The following is a 22,828-nucleotide window of genomic DNA, read 5'->3' as shown; positions in this document are numbered from 1 at the left end:
CACTCTTCCAAGAGCCCTGGGTTGTATTAATTTTCTCTCCATAGCAACTCTCTGAGGCAGGTACTGTTATTGTTCTCCCTTTACAGAAAGATTAAAAGACTTGCCCCCCTCTTTTCTCTCCGTCCTTACCCCCCCACCACACACACACACACACACAACGGCTCCAGCCAAACTGGCCCTCCCTGTTGCTCCCTAAACAAACCAGGTACAGCCCACCTCAGAGCCTCTCACTGGCTGTTCTCTCTGCCTGGAACACCCTTCCCGTAGATATCCGCATAGCTTACCCCTCACCTCCTTCAAGCCTTTGCGCAAATGTCAACTGAATGAAGACCACCCTGACCATCCTATTTAAACTTGCAGTCACCTCCATTCTCCCCACTCTGCTCTACTTTTTATTTTATTTGTAGCATTTGTCACCAACAACATATTATATACTTTATGTATTGATTGTATTAATCGCGCACTTTTTCTTTTCTTTTTTTTTTTTTTTAAGATTCTATTTATTTAATTAACAGAGCGAGAGACACACACACCGCGAGAGCAGGAACACAAGCAGGGGGAGCGGGAGAGGGGGAAGCAGGCCTCCCGCCGAGCAGGGAGCCCGATGCGGGGCTCGATCCCAGGACCCCGGGACCATGACCTGAGGCGAAGGCAGTGGCTTAACCGACTGAGCCACCCAGGCGCCCCAATTGCGCACTTTTTCATTTCTTTTTTTAAAAGGATTTATTTATTTTACAGAAAGAGAGCGGGGGGAGGGGCAGAAGGAGAAGGAGAGAGAGAATCTCAAGCAGACTCCCTGCTGAGCATGGAGCCCTGAGCCCCACTGTGGGGCTCCATCCCACGACCCCTGAGACCATGACCTGAGCCAAAATCAAAAGTTGGATGCTCAACTGACCGAGCCACGCAGGCGCCCCTTTTCTCTTCTCTTCTAAAATGTAAGACCAGGGGCGCCTGGGTGGCTCAGTTGGTTAAGTGTCTGCCTTCGGCTCAGGTCATGATCCTGGAGTCCCGGGATCGAGTCCCGCATCGGGCTCCCTGCTCAGCAGGGAGTCTGCTTCTCTGTATGACCCTCCCCCCTCTTGTGCTCTCTCTCTCTCTCTCTCTCTCAATAAGTAAATAAATTCTTAAAAAAAAAGAAAAAATGAAGGAAATTTGGGGCTTTATTTTCTGAGCTATTGAAATGGGATGCTATTGAAAGGCAGAAAGTGACAGAACTACATCATCATTTTTTTTTAAATAAGCTCTAGGCCAAAAGTGGGGCTTGAACTCACGACCCAAGTTCAAGAGTCGCATGCTCTACCAACTGAGCCAGCCGGACACCCCTACAATCATTCTTTTTTTTTTTTTTTTGAAAGGATCACTTTGATTGTGGTGTAGAGAATCAATCTGTGGATGAGGGACAAGGATACCTGGGAGGCCAGTGAGGAGACTACTGCATTTATTCAGGCAGGAGGTGAAGGTAGCTTGGACCAGCGTAGTGGTCTGCATAGATTAAAGGGAGTGAGAGAGTAATCCAGGAGGGGTGGCTTGGGTGGATGAAGGGGCCGTGTTTAAAATGGGAAACCCCAGACGAGGAACAGGTTTGGGGAAGTTTAAGGGGTTCACTCTGGGGTGCATTGCATTGCATCTGAATGGCCTGTGAGGCATCCAGGTGGTGACAGCCAAGAGGTGATCCCACTGTGGGGTTTGTAGCCCAGGAGAGAGATGTAGGCTCAGGGCAAAGAGGTTGGAAGCCATGACCTGTAGGGAGTAAGAGAAGACAGGGGAGAAAATAATGCTGTCCCATGTGGCAGTTTGTATTTCCAAAAATGGCCCACGCCACATGAACTTCTTAGAATACGACTTTGACACTTCTCAAATCAAGAGATGGAGTTCTATGTTCCTCCCCCTGGAACTGAGGACGTTTGTGTTACAGTGGAAGGGATACTATGTGACTTTAAAAAAAAAAAAAACTTTATTTGTAAGTAATCTCTATGCCCAATGTGGGGCTCAAACGTACAACCCCAAGATCAAGAGTCACATGCTACACCAACTGAGCCAGGCACCCTACTGTGTGACTTTTAAGCTAAATCATAAAAGATGATACGGCTTCCCCCTCGCTCCCTGGAGCCCTTGTACTAGAATCCTGAGCTGCCATGCAAGCAGTCTGACTGCCCTGTATTAATCATCTATGGCTGTGTAACAAATTACCCCCACAGCATCACAGCTCAAAACAATAAACATTTAGAATCCTACACGGTTTCTTTGGGTCAGGGATCCGGAAGCAGCTAAGCTAGGTGGTTCTGGCTCAGGACCTCTCATGAAGTTCCAGTCAAGATGTTGGTTAAAACTAGAGCCACCTAAAGGCTTGACTGATTCTGGAGAATCCAATTCCAGGGTGGCTCTCTCACATGCCTGGCAAGGTCATGCTGGTTGTTGGCAAAAGGCCTCAGTTCCTTACTAAGTGGTCCATTCCCTAGGGCTGCCTGAGTGTCCTCCTAACATGGCAACTGGCTTCACACAGAGCCAGCAATCTAAGAGGGAGCAAGATGGAAGCCACAATCTCCTTATGACTTAGCCATGAAAGTGACACACCATATTTTCTGGATTATTCTATGGGCCCAGGTCAGCCCTGTCTAGTGTGGAAAGAGACCACACAATGAATGATATGGATGCTAGAAAATGGAAATCATTCAGGACAATTTCAAAAGCTGGCTATTGTAGCGTGGAGACTGCCATGCTGCGAGGAAACCCAAACTAGCCCCTACAGAGAGACTCTATGGATCCTGAGACTACAAGAGAAAGAGAAAGAATTCCTAGATTAGCCCTCAGCTACTTCAATCTCCCATTGTTCCAGTATTAGCCATCATCTGACTGCAACTATGGGAACCAGAATTCTCAGCCAAAACTCGCTTCCCAAATTCCCAACCTATAAAATCTGTTAAGAGAAAATTAAATGACCGCTTTTGTTTCAAGCCATTCTTTTTTTGTGATGATTTGTTGAACAGCAGTATGTCCTCAATGATTCCCACCTTCTGGTATTCGCACCACTCTGTAGTCTCTTCCAGCACTGACTAGGGCTGATGTGACCCCATAGGATAATGGAGAAGAGACACAGGCCTAGGGCTGCTCTAACAAATCACCACAGATTTAGTGGCTTAAAACCACACAAATTTATTCTCTTGTCGTTCTGCAGTTCAGAAGTCTGACAAGGGTCTTACCAGGCTAAAATCAACAGTTCCTTTCCAGACACTTTTGGGCAGAATCCATTTCCTTGCCTTTTCTTTCTTCTAGAGGCCACCCAACGTTCCTTAGTTCATGACCTCCTTCCTCCATCTTCAAAGCCAGCAATACTGCATCCTCTCTGCGTCTTCCTTCCGCAGTCACACCTCCCTCTGACTCCCTTCTTCTGCTGCCCTTTCTTATTTTTCCCCTGCCCTTTTTCACTTTTAGGTGATTATATTGGTTGCACAGGATAATCTGTTTTAAAGCCAGCAGATTAGTAACCTTAATTCCATCTGCAATCTTAATTCCTGTTTGCCATGAAACCTAACATATCCACGAGTCACTGGGATTAGAACATTGGGCATCTTTGGGAACCATTATTCTGCTGATCATGCTGCCTGGAAGAAGAGTGGGTCTGAGGGGCACCTGGGTGGCTCAGTTGTTAAGCGTCTGCCTTTGGCTCAGGTCATGATCCCAGGGTCCTGGGATCGAGCCCTGCATCGGGCTCCCTGCTTGGGGGGAAGCCTGCTTCTCCCTCTCCCGCCCTCTCTCTCTCTGTCGAATAAATAAATAAAATCTTAAAAAACAAAAGAGTGGGTCTGAGAAGGAGCAGCCAGAGAGAGAGGAGCCAGTAGGAAAGCGAAGTATCACAGAATCTAGAGAAAGAGAGTTCCTGGGCAGGAGTGTGCAATAGTGACTAATACCGTTGAGAGGTCAAGCATGGTAAGAACTCAAAAATATCCATTGGTAGGGCCAGATGCCAGAGCAGCCACACCTCCCTTTCCAAGAAAGGTAACCCGCCCCAACCCACACCAATCGAGCAGAACTCCAGGGAGGGGCCCTGAAAGAACAAGATCAGAGATAGCCTTAGGGAGGGGCCCTGAAAGAACCAGATCAGAGATAGCCTTAGGCACGCTCTTTATTCACTTGGATACTGTACAAATACTACAATTTCCTTTTGCTGCAAAAAGTTTAAAAATATAATCTTTATGTAGGAAAAAAAAATCCATTGGAGGCGTACCTAGCTGGGTCAGTAGGAGGAGCATGTGACTCTTCATCTCAGGGTCGTGAGTTTGAGCCCCACATTGGGTGTAGAGATCATATACATATACACACACATATACATACGCAGTGGATTTAGCATCGAGGTGACGTCAGTCGTTAGTCGTCAGCTCCTCCCTCTGGGGGAGGAGCTAGTTTATGGTGTGCTGGGCAGCAAGGAAGAAGTGAGGAAGTACAGACTGGAAGTGTAAAAATCTTCCCAAAACCTTGATTGCGAAGGGAGATTTGTTACTGTTTCTAAAATGGGGAAAGAGAAGCAAGCAAGTTTCAACGCAGATGAGAAGGAAGGAGAGGTGTAGGAGAGATGGGTCATCAATAGATGGGATGTGTGCGAGGGAAAGCGCGCAGCTAGCCCACCGAAGGCTTGGAAAAGAGGGACCGTTGGGTTGATCCAGACTCAGGTTTTGCCAGGTTAGAGCCACGACAGAACATAGGTTAGGATAATGTCAAGGGTATGGAGGTGCTAATAGAGCGGGGAATTTAACAGCGAGAGGAAGAGAGGGAGAGAGACTGGCCTGCAGGCGGCGCTGATGAGGCAGGAGGGAACAGCTGAGCAAGATAGGACGACTGGAGATTAGAGGCCTAAGAGTATCTGAAGTAATAATTTCAGTGAAAATGCTGGTTCTTGATCGGATGGCAGTATTCGCTGGATTCCCTGGTCCGCCTGTCCCTAGTCCCTGGATGTTCCAAAGTTTAGAACAGAGCTCGGCATAGCGTAAACGCTATGCTGTTAGCTACATTAATATAATTTTTAAAACCTCGGGGACTCCATTTCCCTCGAGGCATTGCGGCCGCTCCGACTACAACTCCCATTATGTCTGGCAGGCCCTGTGCTCTGTAATTACCCGTCCCTGATCTGGTTTTCCAATCCCGGCGTTCCTCTCTGTTTTCCTACCTTGCCACAGAACGCCTGTCAAAGTCGTAGGAACAACCAATTGGATGAGGGAGTGCGAGACCCGGAAGGCCAATCGCCCGGCCAGAGGGGCGGGAGAAGGCGTGGCCACATCCTGCCCTGCCCCTGCTCCGTGGCTGGTTCCCTGCGGCGGGTGCCTCGGGCGGGACCAGACGACATGGGCGCTACCTGGGGGAACCCCGGATGGGTGCGGCTCGCACTGTGCCTTGCGGGTTTAGTGCTGTCTCTCTACGCGCTGCACGTGAAGGCGGCGCGCGCCCGGGACCGGGATTACCGCGCGCTCTGCGACGTGGGTACCGCCATCAGCTGCTCGCGCGTTTTCTCCTCCAGGTGCGCGCGGGAGTGGCAGGCTCGAGAGGCTGGGCTGCTCGTCTTGGCGGCCAGGTTGCCAGATGATTCTGGAGCTGGGGATCGGCCGCATGGCGGCGGGGCTGCTCGAGGGGGCGTTGCCTGGGCGGAGACGGTGTGTGTCCGAGATAGGAGTGTGGGGCCTGGGGCGGGGGCGCGGTGGTGCAGGTAGTGCTGGGCGCTGTGGTTATTCTGGGGAGTAGCACGGAGATCCTGACGCCAAGGAATAACGGTAACCGGGGTCGAAGGGGGAATGGGATAGCGTATAGGGACTGGTGATGGTTTTGAGGTCTTGAGGATGGCCGCGACTGGGGATAAGGTGTCCAGGTCTATGCTTGAGGGCCTGGGGTTGACCGAATACAGAGGAGAGGAGTGGGCGGCCAGGGAGCTGGAGATTTAGGGGTCCAGGGCAGAGAGAGTCTGCACCTGATTCCCTGTAAAGCAAGGTCAACCGTTCTACCTACTTTGCCATCTTAAGAATTACTGAAGGTCTAAGATGAAAAGAGGGGCATATGGTGGAGCCATGGCCAGGCCCGGCCTGGCCTGGGGATAGGGGAGGACAGGGACAGTGACATGGAATCCTGTCGCGGCCAAAGGGAGGCCAGCCAGGAGCTCACTGACCCTTGGACTCAGGAGGGCGTGGGGAGGGAAGGGGAAGGCCAGCCTAGGTGGCTTTTTGGAAATCACCCCACCAGGACAGGGCCAAGGCCCTGCGTTGCCACTCCTAACCTGGGTCTTGCCCTCCACCAGGTGGGGCCGGGGCTTCGGACTGGTGGAACACGTGCTCGGCCAGGACAGCATCCTCAATCAATCCAATAGCATATTCGGTTGCATCTTCTACACTTTACAGCTGTTGTTGGGTGAGTGGCCCCGCCCCTTCCCTGCAGGCCCCACCTCTTCCTGACAGGCCACCTCCCCCCGGGCCAGCCCAGTCCGGTCCCCTGCAGTCTTGGCGACCCAGCTGGCCGATAGATAGCCAGCGGCTCATCACTGAGCCTCCTGGGGGCGGGAACTAACGAGTCTTTCCCTTGGTTTCAGTACTGTCAGAGCCAGAAGGGCCCTTAAAGACTTCCTAGGACTCACTCCACTTTTGTGGAAAAATCTCAAAAGTTACTCTCTGACGGGACTCCAAGGACTGCTTCTCTTTCATCACATGCAGAGCTCAGCAGGAAAATTCACTATTTGGGTTCCAAGGATCATTGAACAGATAGGAGAACCAAGGCCTGGTGAGGGGCCCATCAGAGCCTCTTCCCCAGCAGCCCCCAAGATCTGGGTGGTACCATAAAGTCAAGGCAGTGTTCCAGAGATGGCCAGTCCCTGAAGCCCATGCCTGAGCCTTGTCTGCCTTGCAGGTTGCCTCCGGGCCCGCTGGGCATCTCTCCTGCTGGTGCTGAGTTCCCTGGTGTCTCTTGTCGGTTCTGTCTACCTGGCCTGGATCCTATTCTTCGTACTCTATGATTTCTGCATCGTTTGCATCACCACCTATGCCATCAATGTGGGCCTGGTGGTGCTCAGCTTCCGGAAGGTCCAGGAACCGCAGGGCAAGGTCAAGGGGCACTGAGCCCTCACCCAAGCCAGGCTGACCTCATGCCCTGCTTTGGCATGTGAGCCTTGCCCAAGGGGGCCATGTCTGGGTCCTTAGAAGAGTCTGCAACCCGACCCCACCACACTCCCACATAGGACAATGGACCAAATGTGCCACTCTTTCCTCCACACTAGTGCCTCTGGCTCTGTCCCCAAGGGCTGGTTTCCGAAGCTCCTGCCATTGCCCAAGGAGGGAAGGTTCTGAGCAATAAAATTTCTTAAATAAACTGGCTAAGTCTGAGCCATCTGTCTGCGAGGGACCCTAGTGTTGGGCCTCCCCCAGTCTTGCCTCCTCTGGACTTGGAAGGGTGTGAGTCCGAGGGAGAGTGGAGGGCCCGCCTGGAAAGGGTGGTTAGTCCCTTCTCCGGGGTGTGGAGTAAGACTTGGGGCGCCATCAGCCCCACCCACAAAAAAACAGGCTGGCAGCTCGTCCTTGCTGCCCAACGAGAGCCAGGCTTTCTCTTCTGGGAGGGCCAAGCACACACTTGCAAGGGCAAACTACCCTTCTAGTTCTGTGCATGCTAGCCGGGAAGTTCTTCCTATGGTCTAACCTTAACCCCTCCAGCTGCCTTATCCACCACCCCAAGCCAGCCTTGGCAACCCTGGGGGACCAGGGACACGTTTTGAGTATTTGTTTTATTTTTCCTGATATATTATTAAGCACCTTACCCACATGCCAAGCACTGCTGAAGAACATGACGTATGTTAACTCATGTAGCCCTTACATATCCAGTTGTATGAGGTAGATGCTCTTATCCCTATCTTGATGAGGAAACTGCGGTACAGAGAGGGTGAGTAATTTACCTAAGATCACACAGCTGGTGCCAGGGAGGGGGTTAAGGAGCCCTCGGGATTCGGATCCATCGGGGCCATCTGGCTCGTGTCTCTGTGTTGCGGTCAGGGTTCCTGAGCAGTTTGGGCCGGCCTGAGTTAGAAGTGGGGAAGAGAAAAAGGGTGCGCCCTGAGTGTTCTTCCCTCCCAACTGAGTCTTCCACCACCTGCCAGAAAGGTGGGCGCTGCTGTAACCCTGGGCCCTGGGAAGGCAGCAGAGAGGTGCTGAGATTTGTCAGTCATGCTGCCGGTAGAGAGCCCTGGTCTTCAGTCCCCAGCCCTGCACACGCGGCCTCTGAAGCAAGGTGGGAGAAGGTATGTGAGACCCACCTGCACGTGGGCCTGGGAGAGAGGTGGGAAAGCTGAAATAAAGTGAGACCTGGGAGTCTGCCCACAGTGCCCTTCCCAGTCCCCAGAGGACAGCTTCCACGCTGGGGCAAAGTCTACTCTATGTCAGGCTCTGGTCCGGGCATTTTCACATTCAGCAATTCTGAGTTCACGGACAGGCTAATTGTCCGAGGTCGCTCAGGCAGTAACTAGGGAAACTAGGATTTGAACCCACGCAGTCTGGCCACGGCTGAGCCGCACGGAGGGATGGTGAAGAGCCTGGGGTAACACAGTCGCAGCCCCAGAGCTAGGAGCCGCTGGCTCCCTTCCGGGCCTGAGGAAAAGCAATGACACCTGACTCTTAGCCAACCGGGGGCGGAGCAGAGGTGGAGCTAGGGAGACCCAGGTGGCCTCTCCGAAAAGCGGAGCACCACGGGCGGCAGAGTGGCCTGGAGCAGCATGCAGCAGAGCTGGGGACCAGGGCAGCTCATCCTGGGAGCAGTGGTCCTCGTCGAGGGTGAGCCACCCGTGTGTGAGCGGGGAGGGGCGTGGGATGGGGGGCGTTCAGGGGCCAGCCGCCCTCTGTCCCAGCAGCCTTGCAGCTCGGTGTGGGTGAGGGCGCGTGCCTGCGGGGTGACAGTAGGCCCTCGCTGATGTTCCTGTGTCTGGCTGTGGAGGAGGGGAGGTGGATGTGGCCACCTGTGACAAAACGGGTGGGACTTTCTTGGGCCAGATGACAGTCTGTGCCTGTAGTCACTGTGCCTGTGTGTACCCTGTGTCCCTCTCTGCCTCTCTACTTCCAGAATGACCTTCGGCAGGTTCTGGGAGCCCTTTGGCTCTGTCTCTCCATCTCTCTGTCCCATCTCTCCTGGCCTCTCCTGGCCCAGATGTTGATGTGCCTGTGATGGGACACAGGCAGGGCAGGGGATCCTTTGGTAGAGTTTCCGGCAGATTCTGGAAAGGTGGGGGAGTCTGAGTCGCCAGAACAGGGGTGGGGTGAGTCTCCATCTCCTGGAGCCCTCCCCCCCTTGGACATGACGTCGGCCTCTAATCCTTCCTCTTAGGCATCGAGGCTGAGGGCACAATTAAGCTAATGCTCTGCACATACATAGGCCGCCTCCCTGACTCAGTGGCGGGGGCTGGAGTTGGGGGTTCTGAAGCCTGGAGGAGGGCTGGACCCGTCCCAAGCTGAACCCTGGCCCTGCTTCTCAGGCCTAGGAGTTGCTGAGCACAGCTGAAGGAGGAGAATTAATTACTGAGTGTACACTCTGAATAGGTTCTAATAAAAGCTCTTTCTTGACCTCATATATTTTCATTCTGGGAGGGGCTGGGAAGGTAGCCGCACAGTCATAGACAAGGACCTGGGGCCCATCCCCCCCAACCTCTGCCTTCCACCAAGGCTGGGCCCAGCAGGTAAGGCTCCCCCGTCTCACCTGTGTCTCTCTCTTCCCAGGTCTTCAAGCGGCTCAGCACGGTAAGCTCTGGGGACATGGGGTCAGGCCTTTCTTGGATCTGGCCCAGGCCTGTGGTGAGGGCAGGACCAGGGTCTTCTGTCAGTCTGATCCACCCCTCTTTACAGTATGTGGGCAGCGTGGCCCTGGCCCCCCTGAGCCTCGGGAGGGCATCACAGTACCTGGCGAGTGGCCGTGGCAAGCGAGTGTGAGGAGGCAGGGGGTCCACATCTGCAGTGGATCCCTGGTGGCCGACACCTGGGTCCTCACTGCTGCTCACTGCTTTGAAAAGTGAGTCATGGCTGGGGTCAAGCTGAGTTTCTGGCTTTTGCGGGGGGGTGGGGAGTGGGTGATATGTCCCCAAACCCCGTAAAACTGACCCCTGCCCCTAGAATAACAAAGTACCATTTACTGAGAGTGTGCCATGTGCTCGGTACACGTTATCAAGTTAATCTGAACCGTTTGTGGTAGAAGCCTTACAAGCGAGAAAACAGTTTTGGGAGAGGGAAGGACCTGGCTTAAAGCTCTGGGCTGATTTCTGCCCATCTTTCACCTACCCAGTAGTGTCTCCCATGGTGTCACTGTCCCCCTTTGCATTCAGTGCCTCGGCCTTGTCCCTCCCCTTCCAGGGCAGCAATGACAGAACTGAACTCCTGGTCAGTTGTCCTGGGTTCTCTGCAACGTGAGGGGCTGAGCCCAGGGGCCGAGAAGGTGGGGGTGACGGCTCTGCAGCTGCCGAGGGCCTATAACCACTACAGCCAGGGCTCAGACCTGGCCCTGCTACGACTTGCCCACCCCACGGCCCACACACCCCTCTGCCTGCCCCAACCTACCCATCGCTTTCCTTTTGGGACCTCCTGCTGGGCCACTGGCTGGGATCAGGACACCAATGGTGGTAAGTGGTGGCCCAGCCTGAAGCCCAGAGAGGCACTATGCTCGCCCAAGGTCACACAGCCCCAGCTGCCAACTGTCCGCCTGCTGTCTCCCTTGCTCCCCCCCAACCCCCCTTCTCGTGCCAGCTCCCAGGACTCTGCGGAATCTGCGCCTGCGTCTCATCAGCCGCCCCACGTGTAACTGCCTCTACAACCAGCTGCACCAGCGGCTGCTGGCCAACCCAGCTCGGCCGGGGATGCTGTGCGGGGGCGCCCAGCCTGGGGTGCAGGGGCCCTGTCAGGTCTGATGCGGGAGACAAGGCAAGGGAACAGAAGGGGAGGGGGCCTAGCCGTGGGCTCGGTGCTCAAGTCCACAGGGATGGGTGGGCTGCCACTGTTAGGGGACAGGGTGTCTGCCCATGGCTGGGGCTCAACTGTCCACCCTTGACTCCTTTGCCTGGCTCCAGGGGGATTCTGGGGGCCCCGTGCTGTGCCGTGAGCCTGACGGACACTGGGTTCAGGCTGGGATCATCAGCTTTGCATCAAGCTGTGCCCAAGAAGACACCCCTGTGCTGCTGACCAGCACGGCTGCTCACAGCTCCTGGCTGCAGGCTCGAGCTCAGGGGGCGGCCTTCCTGTCCCAGAACCCGGGGACCCCGGAGATCAGTGACGAGGACAGCTGTGTAGGTATGAGCAGGGGGCGTTAGCAGTGGGACAGGCGGGGACGCCCAGGCCTGCGTCATAAGGACTTCTGGGCAGCACAGTGAAGGAAATTTGAGCTCAGAATAGAGGATTGGGACAAGGCATTCACATACAGTCAGGGGCTAATTAGGGGGCTTTGGAGGCCCCTTTCGGCCCTTAAGAGAGGAACAGCCCCATTTAGGGCTGAGAGGCAGAAGATACTTTAGAACTTCGTGCATTTAGAGTTTAGGTAAGAAGAGGGATCTGAGATCTAATTGAAGGTTGTGGGAGCAAACTGCAGGTTTCCAAGCAGGGACCCAGGGAGATGGGACAGGGCAGGGCTCCCACTCAAAATTCTAGCCACGCCCTGGGATGCCAGGCCGACTGACACGCAAACTGCATGCGAAGGAATTCCTAGGACAGAGCTGTGTCTTGATGGTAAGAGAAGTACCAGTGAGCCAGGAGTTCTGGGGCCAGTCCAAGCCCGGAGGGGTGCAGACAGATGGGGGCCACTCTCACGAGGCCAGACAATCGGGGTGTAAAAGCTTGGGCCCCGGCTTTTGTGTCTCAAGTTGGCTACCTGCCTGTGGTTGCCGAGCTAGAGAGTCACTTAACCTCTCTGGGACTGTGGTTACTTCAGTAACGAGGGTAACAAAATCCAACTTAAAAGGATATTGTGAGGATTGGATAGTACGTGGGAAGTGCTTAGCACAGGGCCAGGCATGCAGGGAGCACTTAGCAAGAAGGCAGGTGATGTCATCCCGTCTGTTCCAGCCTGTGGATCCTTGAGGAGAGAAGGTCCCCAGGCAGGAGCCCCCTCCACATGGCCCTGGGAGGCCAGGCTGAAGCACCAGGGGAAGCTGGCCTGTGGCGGAGCCCTGGTGTCAGAGGAGGTCGTGCTGACTGCTGCCCACTGCTTCATCGGGTGAGCCGTGTCTCTCTTGCCTTTGTGTCCCCCGCCCTGGTCGGCAGCCCTGCCACCCGATGCCGTCAATGCTGCTTCTGCCCAGGCGCCAGACCCCAGAGGAATGGAGCATCGGGCTGGGGGCCGGACCAGAGGAGTGGGGCCTGAAGCAACTCGTCCTGCATGGGGCTTACACCCACCCAGAGGGGGGCTACGATGTGGCCCTCCTGTTGCTGGCCCAACCCGTGACACTAGGCCCCAGCCTTCGGCCGCTCTGCCTGCCCTATTCCGACCACCATCTGCCCGATGGGGAACGTGGCTGGGTCCTGGGGCTGCCCCGCCACGGAGCAGGTACGTAGGACAGGCCCACCAGCAACCGTCCATCCATCTCAGAAGCCACTGGGGCAGCTGGGTCTTTTCCCTTGGCCTTACAGGCGCCAGATCCCCTCAGACAGTGCCTGTGACCCTCTTGGGGCCCAGGGCCTGCAACCGGCTGCATGCAACTCTTGGGAGCGACAGCGTCCCCATTCTGCCAGGGATGGTGTGTTCCAGTGTTGTGGGTGAGCCGCCCCACTGTGAGGTGAGCCCCGGTCCCCCAAACCTTACCCCACCAACCCCTGGCATCTTTGTCCTGTAACTCACGAACAGACCTTCTGCCAGCCTTGGCCTCCAGACCTGCCTCTCACTTGAAACGGGGCCTTTCTGCCAACTGGCTCCCAAACAGCCAGAGCCTCGGCCTGGCCCCTAGCCCCTTCTGCCCCCACAGCGGCCTAGGGAGAAGAGGAAGTCACCCAGTGTCACCTGCCCCCTGACAGGGCCTGTCCGGGGCACCCCTGGTGCACGAGGTGAGGGGCACATGGTTCCTGGCTGGGCTACACAGCTTTGGAGATGCCTGCCAAGGCCCCGCAAGGCCTGCGGTCTTCGTGGCGCTCCCTGCGTATGAGAACTGGGTCAGCAGTTTGGACTGGCAGGTCTATTTTGCTGAGGAGCCGGAGCCCGAGGCCGAGCCCGAGAGCTGCTCCGCCAACACGAGTATGTGGCCCTAGGGCCTCCCTGCTGACCCGTCCCTCTCCAGACCCATGCTCTCTCAATCCAGGGAAAAGATCTGTTCTGACCCACCTCTAGCTGCCCCGGAGGGCGGCGGGCGGGGGGTAAGTGGACAAAATTCTGGTTCTTCATCATTGTGACTTGGAGCAGGCCTCTCAACTTCTTCAAACCTCAGTTTTCTCATCTGTCATGGGGGTTAAGTAGTACCTTCTTCCTCTTCCAGGGAGGGAGGAAAGTTCTGAGGATGAGGCCAACCCCACCCTCCTTCCTCTTCCTGACAGGCAAACCAGCTGGCTGTTGACAGGTGGCTCTGGGATGCTGCAGACACAGTGAGACAAATCCTGCGTCACTGCCCCTGCCCCTCTCCCATCCTCACCCCCCCGCAGCCCCCCGTGATCCCAGGCACTGGGGTGGGCCCAACAGCCCAGCGGGCTCTGGGAAGGAGCCTGCCTGGACCGGCAGCTGCCCTTACTCCCCACCCTGCAGCACAGGGAGATGTCGCCTGTGGATGCTCCCCCACACCCAGCTCTGCTGTGCGATGCAGGCGTCCCCAGCCTTCCTTATTCATCCCCTCAGATATGATCACACCAGCCACTTACTTTGAAAATTCGTTCTTTTTTTTTTTTTTTAAGGGGGTGGGGGAGCAATTCTCCTTTTTTTTTAAAACTTAAATAAATTGTTACAAAATAGACTTTAGAAAATAAGTTACAAATTGTAGCAAAAGGCTCCCCTTCCACAGGCAACATTCCCACCTGTGGCTCTCTGAATCGGCCTCTCCTTGGTGTTGGAATCTGGCTGGTGACCGTGGCCCCACATCGTGGCAGAGCCTGGCACCGGGTTTCTTGCAGGGCTGGTCATAGGGAAGAGCATAGTGACAAAGGCTGGGGAAAGGAGAGCCTTCAAGGACAAGGACATGAGGAATACCTTAGCCCCTCCTTGGGCAAGAAGCGAGATCTGGGCCCTCTGCACAGTGGGAGAGGAGAGTGAGAGATGGGGATGCCTAACTACTCCTGAGCAAAACATGGAGATCAAGCCTTTCCCTGCAACCCGCCACCCCCCCCCCCACCCCGCCCGTATTCTGATCTTTGGAGACTTGAAGTTTAGAGGGAGAAGCTGAGGTCTGCAGGCCACTGGGGTGAAGGATCCAGAAGTGAGGTCGTGGGGGTGGGAGGAGGGGGCAATGACAAGTCCCCTCTCCCCGCTGCTGGTGCCTTTGGGACTCCTGGGGAGAAAGAGAGGTGGTCACTGACTGAGGGTGGCAAACCCCACACAGCTTGCACCCCATTCCCTAGGCCTGCAGGCCACCCTGCCGCCATCCCCCATGGCCCCAGAGGCCTGCATGAGAACTCCCAATTACTTTTCCAGGCCTGATTAACTGGCTTCTTGCTCATTCCCTTGAGGTCACAAGAACTCTTTTACCCTGAAAGCTATCTCGTCAGCTCTCTCAGGGGACTCTCACCCACCATTCCCTCCTTCCCTGACAATCTCTGGTCAAGGACCTGCCATCTCAGAGACGCCCACCCTTGGTGGCCGCTAAATGGAATGGGTCCTGGGAGAAGGCCTATACATCTCTAGGGGAGGCTGAAGGTGTGAGCCCAGGGCTCAACAACAGGCTGCCCCACTCCCCCCGCAGCTTCATCCTCCAGCTGGGCTGGGTGGAGTGACTTTCCAGGGAGATTCCCCCTGATAGAGGACGGGAGATAGGGGCTAATGACTGTTGTTGCTACAGCTGTGCCTGGCTTCAAAGAAACAATTATCTGTGACTCAGTTCTCCAGTTAAAGGTGTGTTGGTGGGAAGGAGGGTATGCAGGTAGAAGGAGTGGTTTGGTTGGCTCCTAAAAAGGAGATGCGCAGCAAAGAAAGGGTTCAATAAGGGGAAGAAGAGACATGGGGCAGTATCAGTAGCAAAGGACCAAAGGTCTAGTTTCCAAGAAATGAGGAGGGGGACCAGAGACAAGATGCAGGGAAGAGGGACAGGGAGCTGGGGGCCAACCGGTGGCCCGGTTTCCCTGGCCAAGTCAGCACAAAAGCCACAGAGCAGTCTAGTCTGGGGGTGCCTCCCACGCCCCATTCCTCACTCTCCTGCTCCCTGCCCCCCTCAAGGAAAGAGCACCACCTAGACCATATTTTTCTCTGGAAATCATTCCTTTACTGGCTGGATCAGGGGAGTTCCCAGAGGTAGTAGCCAGAGAGCTGCCTCGCCTCCCCTCCCCAAACAAAAAGCCCCTTCCTCTTCGGCTCCTGCACAGCAGCTGCCTCTGCCCCTGCGCACACCCTATCCCACCCCACTGTCCAACCCACCATGCTGTTGGCCTGGCCCAGGGTTTCAATCTCAGCCCTCACAAGGCAGGATCCTCAAACTACTCTTCTCCACATCCAAGCCCCCCTGCCCCCCGACACCTCTTGGAAGCCATAGGACCCTCTCCTCTCATTCCTCGCCCCCCCACCCCCACTCTGTGCCCACCTCCTCTGGGACCTTTCTGTCCTCTGCCCAAGCCATTCATGCCCCCGTACCAGAGCTGGCCACTGTCCATTCCTCCTGGTGCTGCTGCTGGTGCTGCTGGAAGCTGACTCGGCGACGGAAGTGGCGGGGACAGTGAGGGCAAGTGAAGGGCCCCTCCCGAGGTGCATGGACCCGCCCATGACCCTCCAGCCGGGCAGCAGTCCGGAAGGCCTTGCCACAGACGCTGCAGCGGTGGCGCTTGGGGTCTGTGTGGGTCCTGCCATGGTTCTTAAGGGACAGCAGATTGGGTAGAAGTTTGGGGCAGAGGGAGCAGGGGTAGAGTCCAGTGGTGTGGGCCTTCTGATGGTTCAGCAGGCTACCGGCGTGGCGGTAGGACCGCCCACACTGGGCACAGCGGAAGGGCCGTTCCTCGTCTTCAGCCACTGGGGACTTTACTCCTTGCCCCCCATCAGCTCTCCCAGCATTCTCTCCTGGGCCCCTGGGGGGTTCCGGTGGGGACTTCTGGATTTCCCCTTGGCCGGGGCTATCTACCTCATCCTCCACAGTCCCACCTTCAGGTCCTGTGGCCTCCCGTATCTGGGGTGGCATCTGACTGAGGCCGCTGGCCTGAGTGTGCAGGTGGCTGGCTAGTTCATGATGGGCCTGAAAAGCCTTACCACAGTCGGGGCAGGCAAAGGTCTGGGCAGCTACGTGGTTGCGGCTGTGGCTCTTAGTGGCCACAGGGTTCGAGAACTCCTTGGAGCAGGGCAGGCAATGGTGGCAGTCTGTCTCGGGGGTGCTGTGGCGGTTCAAAGGGCCTTCCGACTGGCAGTATGTCTTGCCACAACGGCTGCAGGAAAATGGGGGACTCTCGGGCTGGAGCTGAGGTCGGCTGTCTGCACTGTGCCAGCCAGCCACAGAACTCAGACTAGGTCCGTTGGGCTGGGTGTTGCCAAGATGGCAAGGACTCTTGGGGATACTATCCTCTGACTCATCTGCTGGCTTGGTCAGTACATGACCCCGAGGAACCCAATCTCCACCGCGACTCACTGGCCCCCCGTCTCCTTGCCTCTCTTCGGCATTCCCCACGTCCCCGGGTCCCGGCTCGGTGGGTTCTGAACCTGCTGCCCCGGTGGGGCTCGGCCTCTGCTCCCGCAGCCTCCTGGCTCTGTCCTCCAGCTGGAGAACTGACTCAGGACCACCCGACCTTTCCTCTAGTCCCTGGTCATCGGCCAGGGTCCCCTCACTGTCCTCCGTGCCTCTCTGACCACTTTTGGTCTCCTCTTCATGCTCTCGCAGGTGCTGCTCCAGAGCTCCCCGGCCAGGGAAACCCCGGCCACACAGGGCACAGCGCACAGCTGCCCGCCGGCACAGCCCTGCTCGCCGCCGCCGGCTCTCTGAGTGCAGCCGCTGGTGGTCCTTCAGGGCCATGCTGTTGGAGTAGGTCTTGGGGCATGTGGGGCAGCTGTACTGGCCGGTCTCGTGGCTGCGCCGGTGGTTCAGGAGGCTGCCGGCATGGCGGTAGGTGCGCCCACACTGCCCGCACCTGAAGGGCCGATCTTCCCGCGTCAGCTTCCGGGTGCCCCCGCTCGCGCCCCGCTCGGCGTGGACCCGCTGGTGGCTGGCCAGCTGCTTCCGCAGGCGGAAGGCCTTCCCACATTCACCGCAGCGGAACCGCCGAGGATCTGCATGGATGCGCCGGTGGTTCTTGAGGGACATGAGGTTTGAGAAGCCTTTGGAGCAGGCCTGGCAGCCGAAGTGGCCAGTCTGGTGGCTCTGCCGGTGATTGATGAGGCTGCCAGCGTGCTTGTACGACCGGCCGCACACCTCACAGCTGAAGGGCCGCTCAGAGCTGGCCTCGGTCTGGCAGCTCTTCTCTGCCGTCTCCAGCCTCGGCTCCACCTCCTCCCCCTTCACGGTGGCCTCCCCCCACTCCTCCTCTTTCACCCTTGCCACCTCCTCCGAGGGCTCCACTTTAAGTTCTTCCTGGAGCTTTCCGCCATCTGCCTGCCCCAGCCCTTCTTCTGCCACGTTCCGAGGCTCGCTGCTGCCTCCGGCCTCCGGGGCGGGCCCCAACTGGGGCTCGGAGCCCTTGCAGCGCGGGTGGTTTCGCAGGTGATTCCGATAGGCAGCCAGGTTGGGGTAGCAGCGGGAGCAGACGGGACAGATGAAGTCTCCAGTCTGGTGGATCTTGCGGTGGTTCACCAGGCTGCCCCCGTGGCGATAGGTCTTGCCACACTGGTTGCAGCGGAAGGGGCGGGGCTGGGCCTCTGGCGGACTTTCCTCCCCCCGCATGCAAAGGCTGTCTACAACCATAGCACCCACTCCCTCTCCAGACTTTGTGTCCCCACCTTCCCCAGAGAGAGAGGTCACCGTGCCCTCAAAGACACGGTCGTCACCTGCAACCCTTCCCATGGCATCGCCTGACTCTCCTAAGTGGCTGGGAGGTTTGTCTGTGGTGTTCCCAGAAGTCTGGCTTTGGTGGTGACGCTCCAAGCTCCCTAGGTCATCATAGGTCTGACCGCAGCAGCCACAGATGTGCCCATAACCAGCTCCGTCCAGCGCCTCCACCTCCCGCTGCAGCTGATTCAACAGCTCTGCTTCAGAGAGCTGCAGCGGAGGGCTCCGGGTGGAGGCTGCCCCTGCGGCTCCTTCCTCCTCCCCCTCCTCTTCCTCCCCCTCGGTCAGGCCAGAGGAGTCATGAGCCTGGCGCCGGTGAAGCCTGTAGCCAGCCCGTCCCGGGAAGATCATGCCGCAGAGGCAGCAGAGGAAAGGCTGTGCAGGGGCGGCCTCCCCGGGTCCGTGGTTCTGGAAGTGGCTGCGCAGGGCAGGCAGAGAGTCAAACTCCTTCGGGCAGAGGGAGCACTGATAGATGCCCGGGGGGTGGCACGGCCTGTGGCTCAGCAGGCCGGTGGCATGAGGAAAAGAATGCCCACAGTCCGAACACGTGTGGGAGACCTCCGCCTGCCAGCCAGTGACAGGAGAGTGGTGCGGGGAGCTGGGCTGGCCAGGGGCTCGTTTCCGGTCTTCGTCCACCCCAGGGAGACCATCACAGAAGCGAGTCCCATTGCTTTCCTCATTGCCTGGGATGTCCAAGTTGTCTAGGAAACAGGCCTCCTTCCTTTCCAGCCCTTCCTCAGTACCCCTGCTCTCTTTATCACCCTGGATACGGGCCTCCGCCCGCTCGAGCCCACATCTAGCCCTTTCGGCTTCAGTCTGCAGACAGCCCTCATTGCTTTCCGAGCTGCCTGCGGTTCCATTAGGACCTCCCCCTGAAGGGTCTCGCGCACAGTCCAGGCCCTTGCTGTTTCCCACGAAGTCCTGGGCCCAGTTCCCGCCTGACGGGAGTTTGGCTTCACCCCCACTGCCAGCACTGCTGGCCCGCCTCCCGTGCTGTCGGCCCCACCGCCCACTGTGGCGTCGCAAATGGTTCTTCATGGCGGCCATGGTGTGGAAGTGCTTGGCGCAGGCCCCACAGCTGAAGTCCCCCGTCTGGTGGGTCTGCCTGTGGTTGATAAGACTGCCTGAGTGGCGATAGCTCTTTCCACAATCTTGGCAAGCAAATGCCCGAGGAGGGGACGCCCTGGTTTCTGTCCTGCTGTCTTCCCCATCCCCATGGGTCCGGCCGTGACGTTCAAGGCTCTCAGGGTCTTCAAAGAGCATCCCACACACGCTACAGATCTGTGGTGCTGTCCTATTTGCTGCTGGGGGGACATCGGCCGCAGCCGCCTCCTCTTCGTGTTTGCACCCACGCCCCTGATCTGTATGTGGGGCTGCCTCTGCTTCCACTTGGTCAGGAGGGAGCTCTCCCTTGAGGTGGCTGGGGGGACCCTCAGCCCCTGGGCCTGCGCTGCGGCGAGCAGCTTTGCAATGGACCCGCACGTGGTTACGCAGGGCCATAAGGTTGGGGTACTTGCGGGGACAGAGTGAGCACTGGTACTCTCCTGTCCGATGGCTGTGGCGGTGGTTCACCAGGCTCCCCCGGTGGCGGTAAGCCCGACCACACTCGTCGCACTTATAGGGGCGGTGGTCCAGGGTGGTGGCAGGGACCTCTTCCTCTTTGTGAGGGGTATCAGCCCCAGGCAGGGGGGCTGGTGGCACTGATGGCTGCCCATCCTCCCCGGCTCCCTGCCGGGGTCTGTGATGAGCCCGCACATGGTTTTTGAGGGCAGCCGCGTTGAACAGCTGCTTGGAACAGATGGAACAGGGGTAGACACCTGTCTGGTGGCTCTTGCGATGGTTGATGAGGCTCCCAGCATGGCGGTAAGTGCGGCCGCAGTCCCCACAGCGGAAAGGCCGGTACTCCTCTAGGCCACCGTCCTCCAGCTCCCCAGAGGCGCTGCGCTCCCCGGAGCAGTTCAGCATCTGTGTAGTCGGGAGCTGGTCCTGGCTGCTCTCCTCCACGTGCCCGTTGGTGGCGGGCGTCCCTTTCCCTTCCCATAGCCGCTCCTGCCTTTCACCCTCATGGGACTGTTGGTGGTCCAGCAGCTCTCGGGGGAGCCGGAAGGCACGGGGACAGTGAGGACACTGGTAAGGCTGATACTGGGCATGGAGTCGGGAGTGGTTCTTCAGGGCCATGAGGTTAGAGAACTCCTTGAAGCAGATGGCACAAGGGTAGACGCCCAGGCTGTGGCTCTGGCGGTGATTGGTCAGGCTCCCGGCATGCTTGTAAGTCTTGCCGCACTGAGCGCACTTGTACCGCCGTTCCTCCTCAGCACGAGTTGACTGAGGGGGCTCGTGGCCCCCGGCGAAGTTCACTACGGATTCAGCCAAATACTGTTCCAAATTGCTAAGGAGGCTGCTGGCTGCGGTGGGGAGCGGGGTGGCTCTGGCAGAACTGGTAGTGGGCCCCCAGCCCTCTGCACCCTCCTCAGAATCTGGCTGCCTTTCCCAGCCTTCTCTTTGTCTGGTGGGTGGATCCTCCCTAGCGCTCAGAGCTGCCCTGGGGTCAGGCCCAGACTCACAGCCAGATGTCTCTTCGGCATGTTTTTTCTGGCTTGTCCAGCTTTCCCCAGGGCTAAGCCTCTGGTCCCTAGAGTCAGAGGATGCTGTTTCCCCCTGCAGGCGCGGAATGACTTCCTTGGAGCGGGGAGGCCTGCGCCTACGGCGGCCCTCGGGAGCATGAGTCCTCATGTGGCTCTTGAGGGCCACGGGATTGGTAAAGTCCTTGCCACAGGTGGTACAGGGGAAAAGACCAGTCTCGTGGGTCCGCCGGTGGTTGACCAAGCTCCCCGGGTGACGGTAGCCACGCCCACACTGCTGACAGCGGTAGGGCCGAGGGATGCTGTCTGCCTCCTCACTGTCCTGCTGGGAAGATGGATGGAGCAGCTCGCGGTGCCGGGACAGTTCCGGGAGACTGGGAAAGTGGCGCTGACAGTCAGAGCAGCTGAGTGAGGTGGGCGTGTCCTCCATGGGGCAGTGTGGCAGAAACCTGGAGGTTCAGGAACACCAGGCAGGTGGCAGCAGCATCTTCCTCTGGGAGGCCTAGGAAGAGGGGGTGGTGGTCAGAAGGAAGGCCTGAGTTAACTTTGCCTCTTGGCTCTACAAGCAACAAGCTCATCAGAGGTCACAGAAATGGTCCCCAAGCAGTAATGCCCAGGGACTTGCTTTCTGCTAGATCTGAAAGCATCCATCATTTAAGGCCTCCCTGCACAAAAGCTCCCCAAATATGGAAGCTCCCCTAGGCCTAACTCATCCCTAGAGACAGAGATAAGGACATTGAAGTCTAGAGGGATGCAACCTCATCTCTGATCACAGACTTACCTACCTCTATTCATCAGACCAAATCCAAAAAATCTACTGTCCCTAACCCTCTCCTCTGTATAATTCGGAAACAACCAACCAACCTATCTCTTGTGACCTCTTAAAAGGAAACCTGAACCTTTTCTAGGACCTTCAAATGGGCGAAGTCCAATCCTCTCTCCTTGACCCCTCCGCTAAACAGAGTGGCCTAGAGACACTGAAAAGCAGTCTTTTTCTTCAGTTGACAGCTGAGGACCTGAGAGGTAGGGTTAGACCCTCTTCAAAGAAAGGGCTGGCTTGTTCCCCCACCTCCCCTATTCCTTTCAGGGTCACAAGGTCTCTTTCCTAAGACTCTCTTGGCCACTTCCTTCACCTACTTCCCCTGAACCCAAATTATCTTGTATCTTGGAAATTCCAACTCATTTCTGGTTGTTCTTCACCCCCTACCTTTTTCTTTCTTACCCTTCTCATTTTTTTCTGTCTCCTCTTAAAATATGCATGGTGACATCAACACATGCTAAGTGGGCATTACCATGTGTGGGGCACTGTGTTAAGTAAAGAATATTCGTTGTGTCACTGAATCCTCGAAACACACTGCAGCGCCTGTTATCCCAGCTTACACAGGAGCAAACCCAGTGACTGGGGCAATCTTCTTTCCAAAGCCCTTACTCTCTCCCTAGCAGGCCCCTATGCCTCCTCCATCACCTTGGCCTTCGCTGACTCTGATTCTTCACTCCCATGGGACCTCTATACACACAACTCATATCTCCGGATCTAAACCCCCTCACTGAACCTGCTCCCCGACTTCTCACCTCACAAAGCCCCTTCGCTCGAGCCCCTTCTCCTGATCAGCCACCAACCAGGTCTTCTCGCCTCACTCATCTCCTCGGCCAATTTCCTCTCAGGACCCCTACCTCGCTCGGGTGGCCCCTTTTCGTTCCCGCCGCGGGTGAGTCCGTTGGGGACCGCGAACGGGAGCGCGCCTGCGCACTGGGACCCTCACCCTAACTGCAGCCGCGCGCCCCAAGGGGTGGCTGCGGGGGGCTCTCGCGCTCCCACACACGCACACTTCGCCAGGGTTCCTGGGAGGCGGGAAAGGAGGAAAAGAAGGAAAGGAGAAAAGGGAGAAGGAAAGAGGGAGAGGAAAGAGGGCGCAGCTGGCCGGAGCCAGAGTCCACCCCCAGCTCTGCGGACACTTCCTATTGTTACTAGGAAACAGGAAGTGTCCTAGCCGCAAAAGGTTCCCCTCGAAAGCTCTGCCTCGAGAACACTTCCTGTGCCGCCTCCAAGCAGCGGTTCTACACAGACACACTTCCGGGGCTAAGGGAGAGGTAGCTGAAACGGGACTGTGACCCCGCCCAGGGGGGTCAAAGCGCTGGGTTGTTTTGCCACTAGTCTTAGCCACACTTCCGGCAAGAG

General features: G+C 57.1%; 3 protein-coding genes across 9 annotated transcripts; 2 read left to right on the top strand and 1 right to left on the bottom strand.

The window, feature by feature from the left end:
• The first annotated feature begins 5,224 nt into the window (after positions 1-5,224).
• Positions 5,225-7,338, top strand: VKORC1 (vitamin K epoxide reductase complex subunit 1). Of its 2 annotated transcripts, XM_027611509.1 has the most exons (3): positions 5,225-5,509; positions 6,278-6,387; positions 6,880-7,338. In XM_027611509.1, exons 1-3 carry the CDS (start codon positions 5,337-5,339, stop codon positions 7,086-7,088), a joined length of 492 nt encoding a protein of 163 aa, XP_027467310.1. In that variant the 5' UTR covers positions 5,225-5,336; the 3' UTR covers positions 7,089-7,338. The 2 variants fall into 2 exon arrangements, with proteins under 2 accessions (XP_027467310.1, XP_027467311.1); XM_027611510.2 differs by lacking the exon at positions 6,278-6,387 and having other exon boundaries at positions 5,251-5,509; positions 6,880-6,985.
• A 697-nt stretch (positions 7,339-8,035) lies between these two features.
• PRSS53 (serine protease 53) lies at positions 8,036-13,643 on the top strand. Of its 3 annotated transcripts, none has more exons than XR_004819348.1 (11): positions 8,036-8,786; positions 9,723-9,743; positions 9,849-10,011; positions 10,350-10,615; positions 10,740-10,894; positions 11,060-11,279; positions 12,048-12,198; positions 12,284-12,528; positions 12,612-12,737; positions 12,993-13,209; positions 13,506-13,643. XR_004819348.1 is itself a non-coding variant. In XM_027611506.2 (11 exons), the coding sequence occupies exons 1-11, from the start codon at positions 8,729-8,731 to the stop codon at positions 13,523-13,525; spliced, it is 1,662 nt and encodes a 553-aa protein (XP_027467307.1). In that variant the 5' UTR covers positions 8,036-8,728; the 3' UTR covers positions 13,526-13,643. The 3 variants fall into 3 exon arrangements, 2 of the variants coding, with proteins under 2 accessions (XP_027467307.1, XP_035577999.1); XM_027611506.2 differs by having other exon boundaries at positions 12,612-12,757; XM_035722106.1 differs by lacking the exon at positions 13,506-13,643 and having other exon boundaries at positions 12,993-13,225.
• On the bottom strand, positions 13,248-22,604 carry ZNF646 (zinc finger protein 646). Of its 4 annotated transcripts, XR_003523060.2 has the most exons (4): positions 22,222-22,402; positions 15,739-21,151; positions 13,977-14,446; positions 13,248-13,542 (listed from the first exon to the last, which is right to left on the bottom strand). XR_003523060.2 is itself a non-coding variant. In XM_027611502.2 (3 exons), exons 2-3 carry the CDS (start codon positions 21,077-21,079, stop codon positions 14,325-14,327), a joined length of 5,463 nt encoding a protein of 1,820 aa, XP_027467303.2. In that variant the 5' UTR covers positions 21,080-21,151; positions 22,222-22,402; the 3' UTR covers positions 13,837-14,324. The 4 variants fall into 4 exon arrangements, 3 of the variants coding, with proteins under 3 accessions (XP_027467303.2, XP_027467304.2, XP_027467305.2); XM_027611502.2 differs by lacking the exon at positions 13,248-13,542 and having other exon boundaries at positions 13,837-14,446; XM_027611503.2 differs by lacking the exon at positions 13,248-13,542 and having other exon boundaries at positions 14,291-14,446; positions 22,324-22,604.
• Between the last annotated feature and the right edge of the window lie 224 nt (positions 22,605-22,828).

This window comes from Zalophus californianus, chromosome 10 (genome assembly GCF_009762305.2).
Source record: "Zalophus californianus isolate mZalCal1 chromosome 10, mZalCal1.pri.v2, whole genome shotgun sequence".
In the NCBI taxonomy this organism is placed as follows: domain Eukaryota; kingdom Metazoa; phylum Chordata; class Mammalia; order Carnivora; family Otariidae; genus Zalophus; species Zalophus californianus.
This window is presented reverse-complemented; position numbering and strand designations above follow the sequence as displayed.

Coding starts and splice junctions, on each gene's coding strand:
- VKORC1 (XM_027611509.1), top strand. CDS start 5,337: ATGGGCGCTACCTGGGGGAACCCCGGATGGGTGCGGCTCGCACTGTGC. Junction 5,510..6,277: donor TCGCGCGTTTTCTCCTCCAG/GTGCGCGCGGGA, acceptor GCCCTCCACCAG/GTGGGGCCGGGGCTTCGGAC. Junction 6,388..6,879: donor CACTTTACAGCTGTTGTTGG/GTGAGTGGCCCC, acceptor TCTGCCTTGCAG/GTTGCCTCCGGGCCCGCTGG.
- PRSS53 (XM_027611506.2), top strand. CDS start 8,729: ATGCAGCAGAGCTGGGGACCAGGGCAGCTCATCCTGGGAGCAGTGGTC. Junction 10,012..10,349: donor GCTGCTCACTGCTTTGAAAA/GTGAGTCATGGC, acceptor CTCCCCTTCCAG/GGCAGCAATGACAGAACTGA. Junction 10,616..10,739: donor GGATCAGGACACCAATGGTG/GTAAGTGGTGGC, acceptor TTCTCGTGCCAG/CTCCCAGGACTCTGCGGAAT.
- ZNF646 (XM_027611503.2), bottom strand. CDS start 21,079: ATGGAGGACACGCCCACCTCACTCAGCTGCTCTGACTGTCAGCGCCAC. Junction 14,447..15,738: donor ATGGACAGTGGCCAGCTCTG/GTACGGGGGCAT, acceptor CTTTCTCCCCAG/GAGTCCCAAAGGCACCAGCA.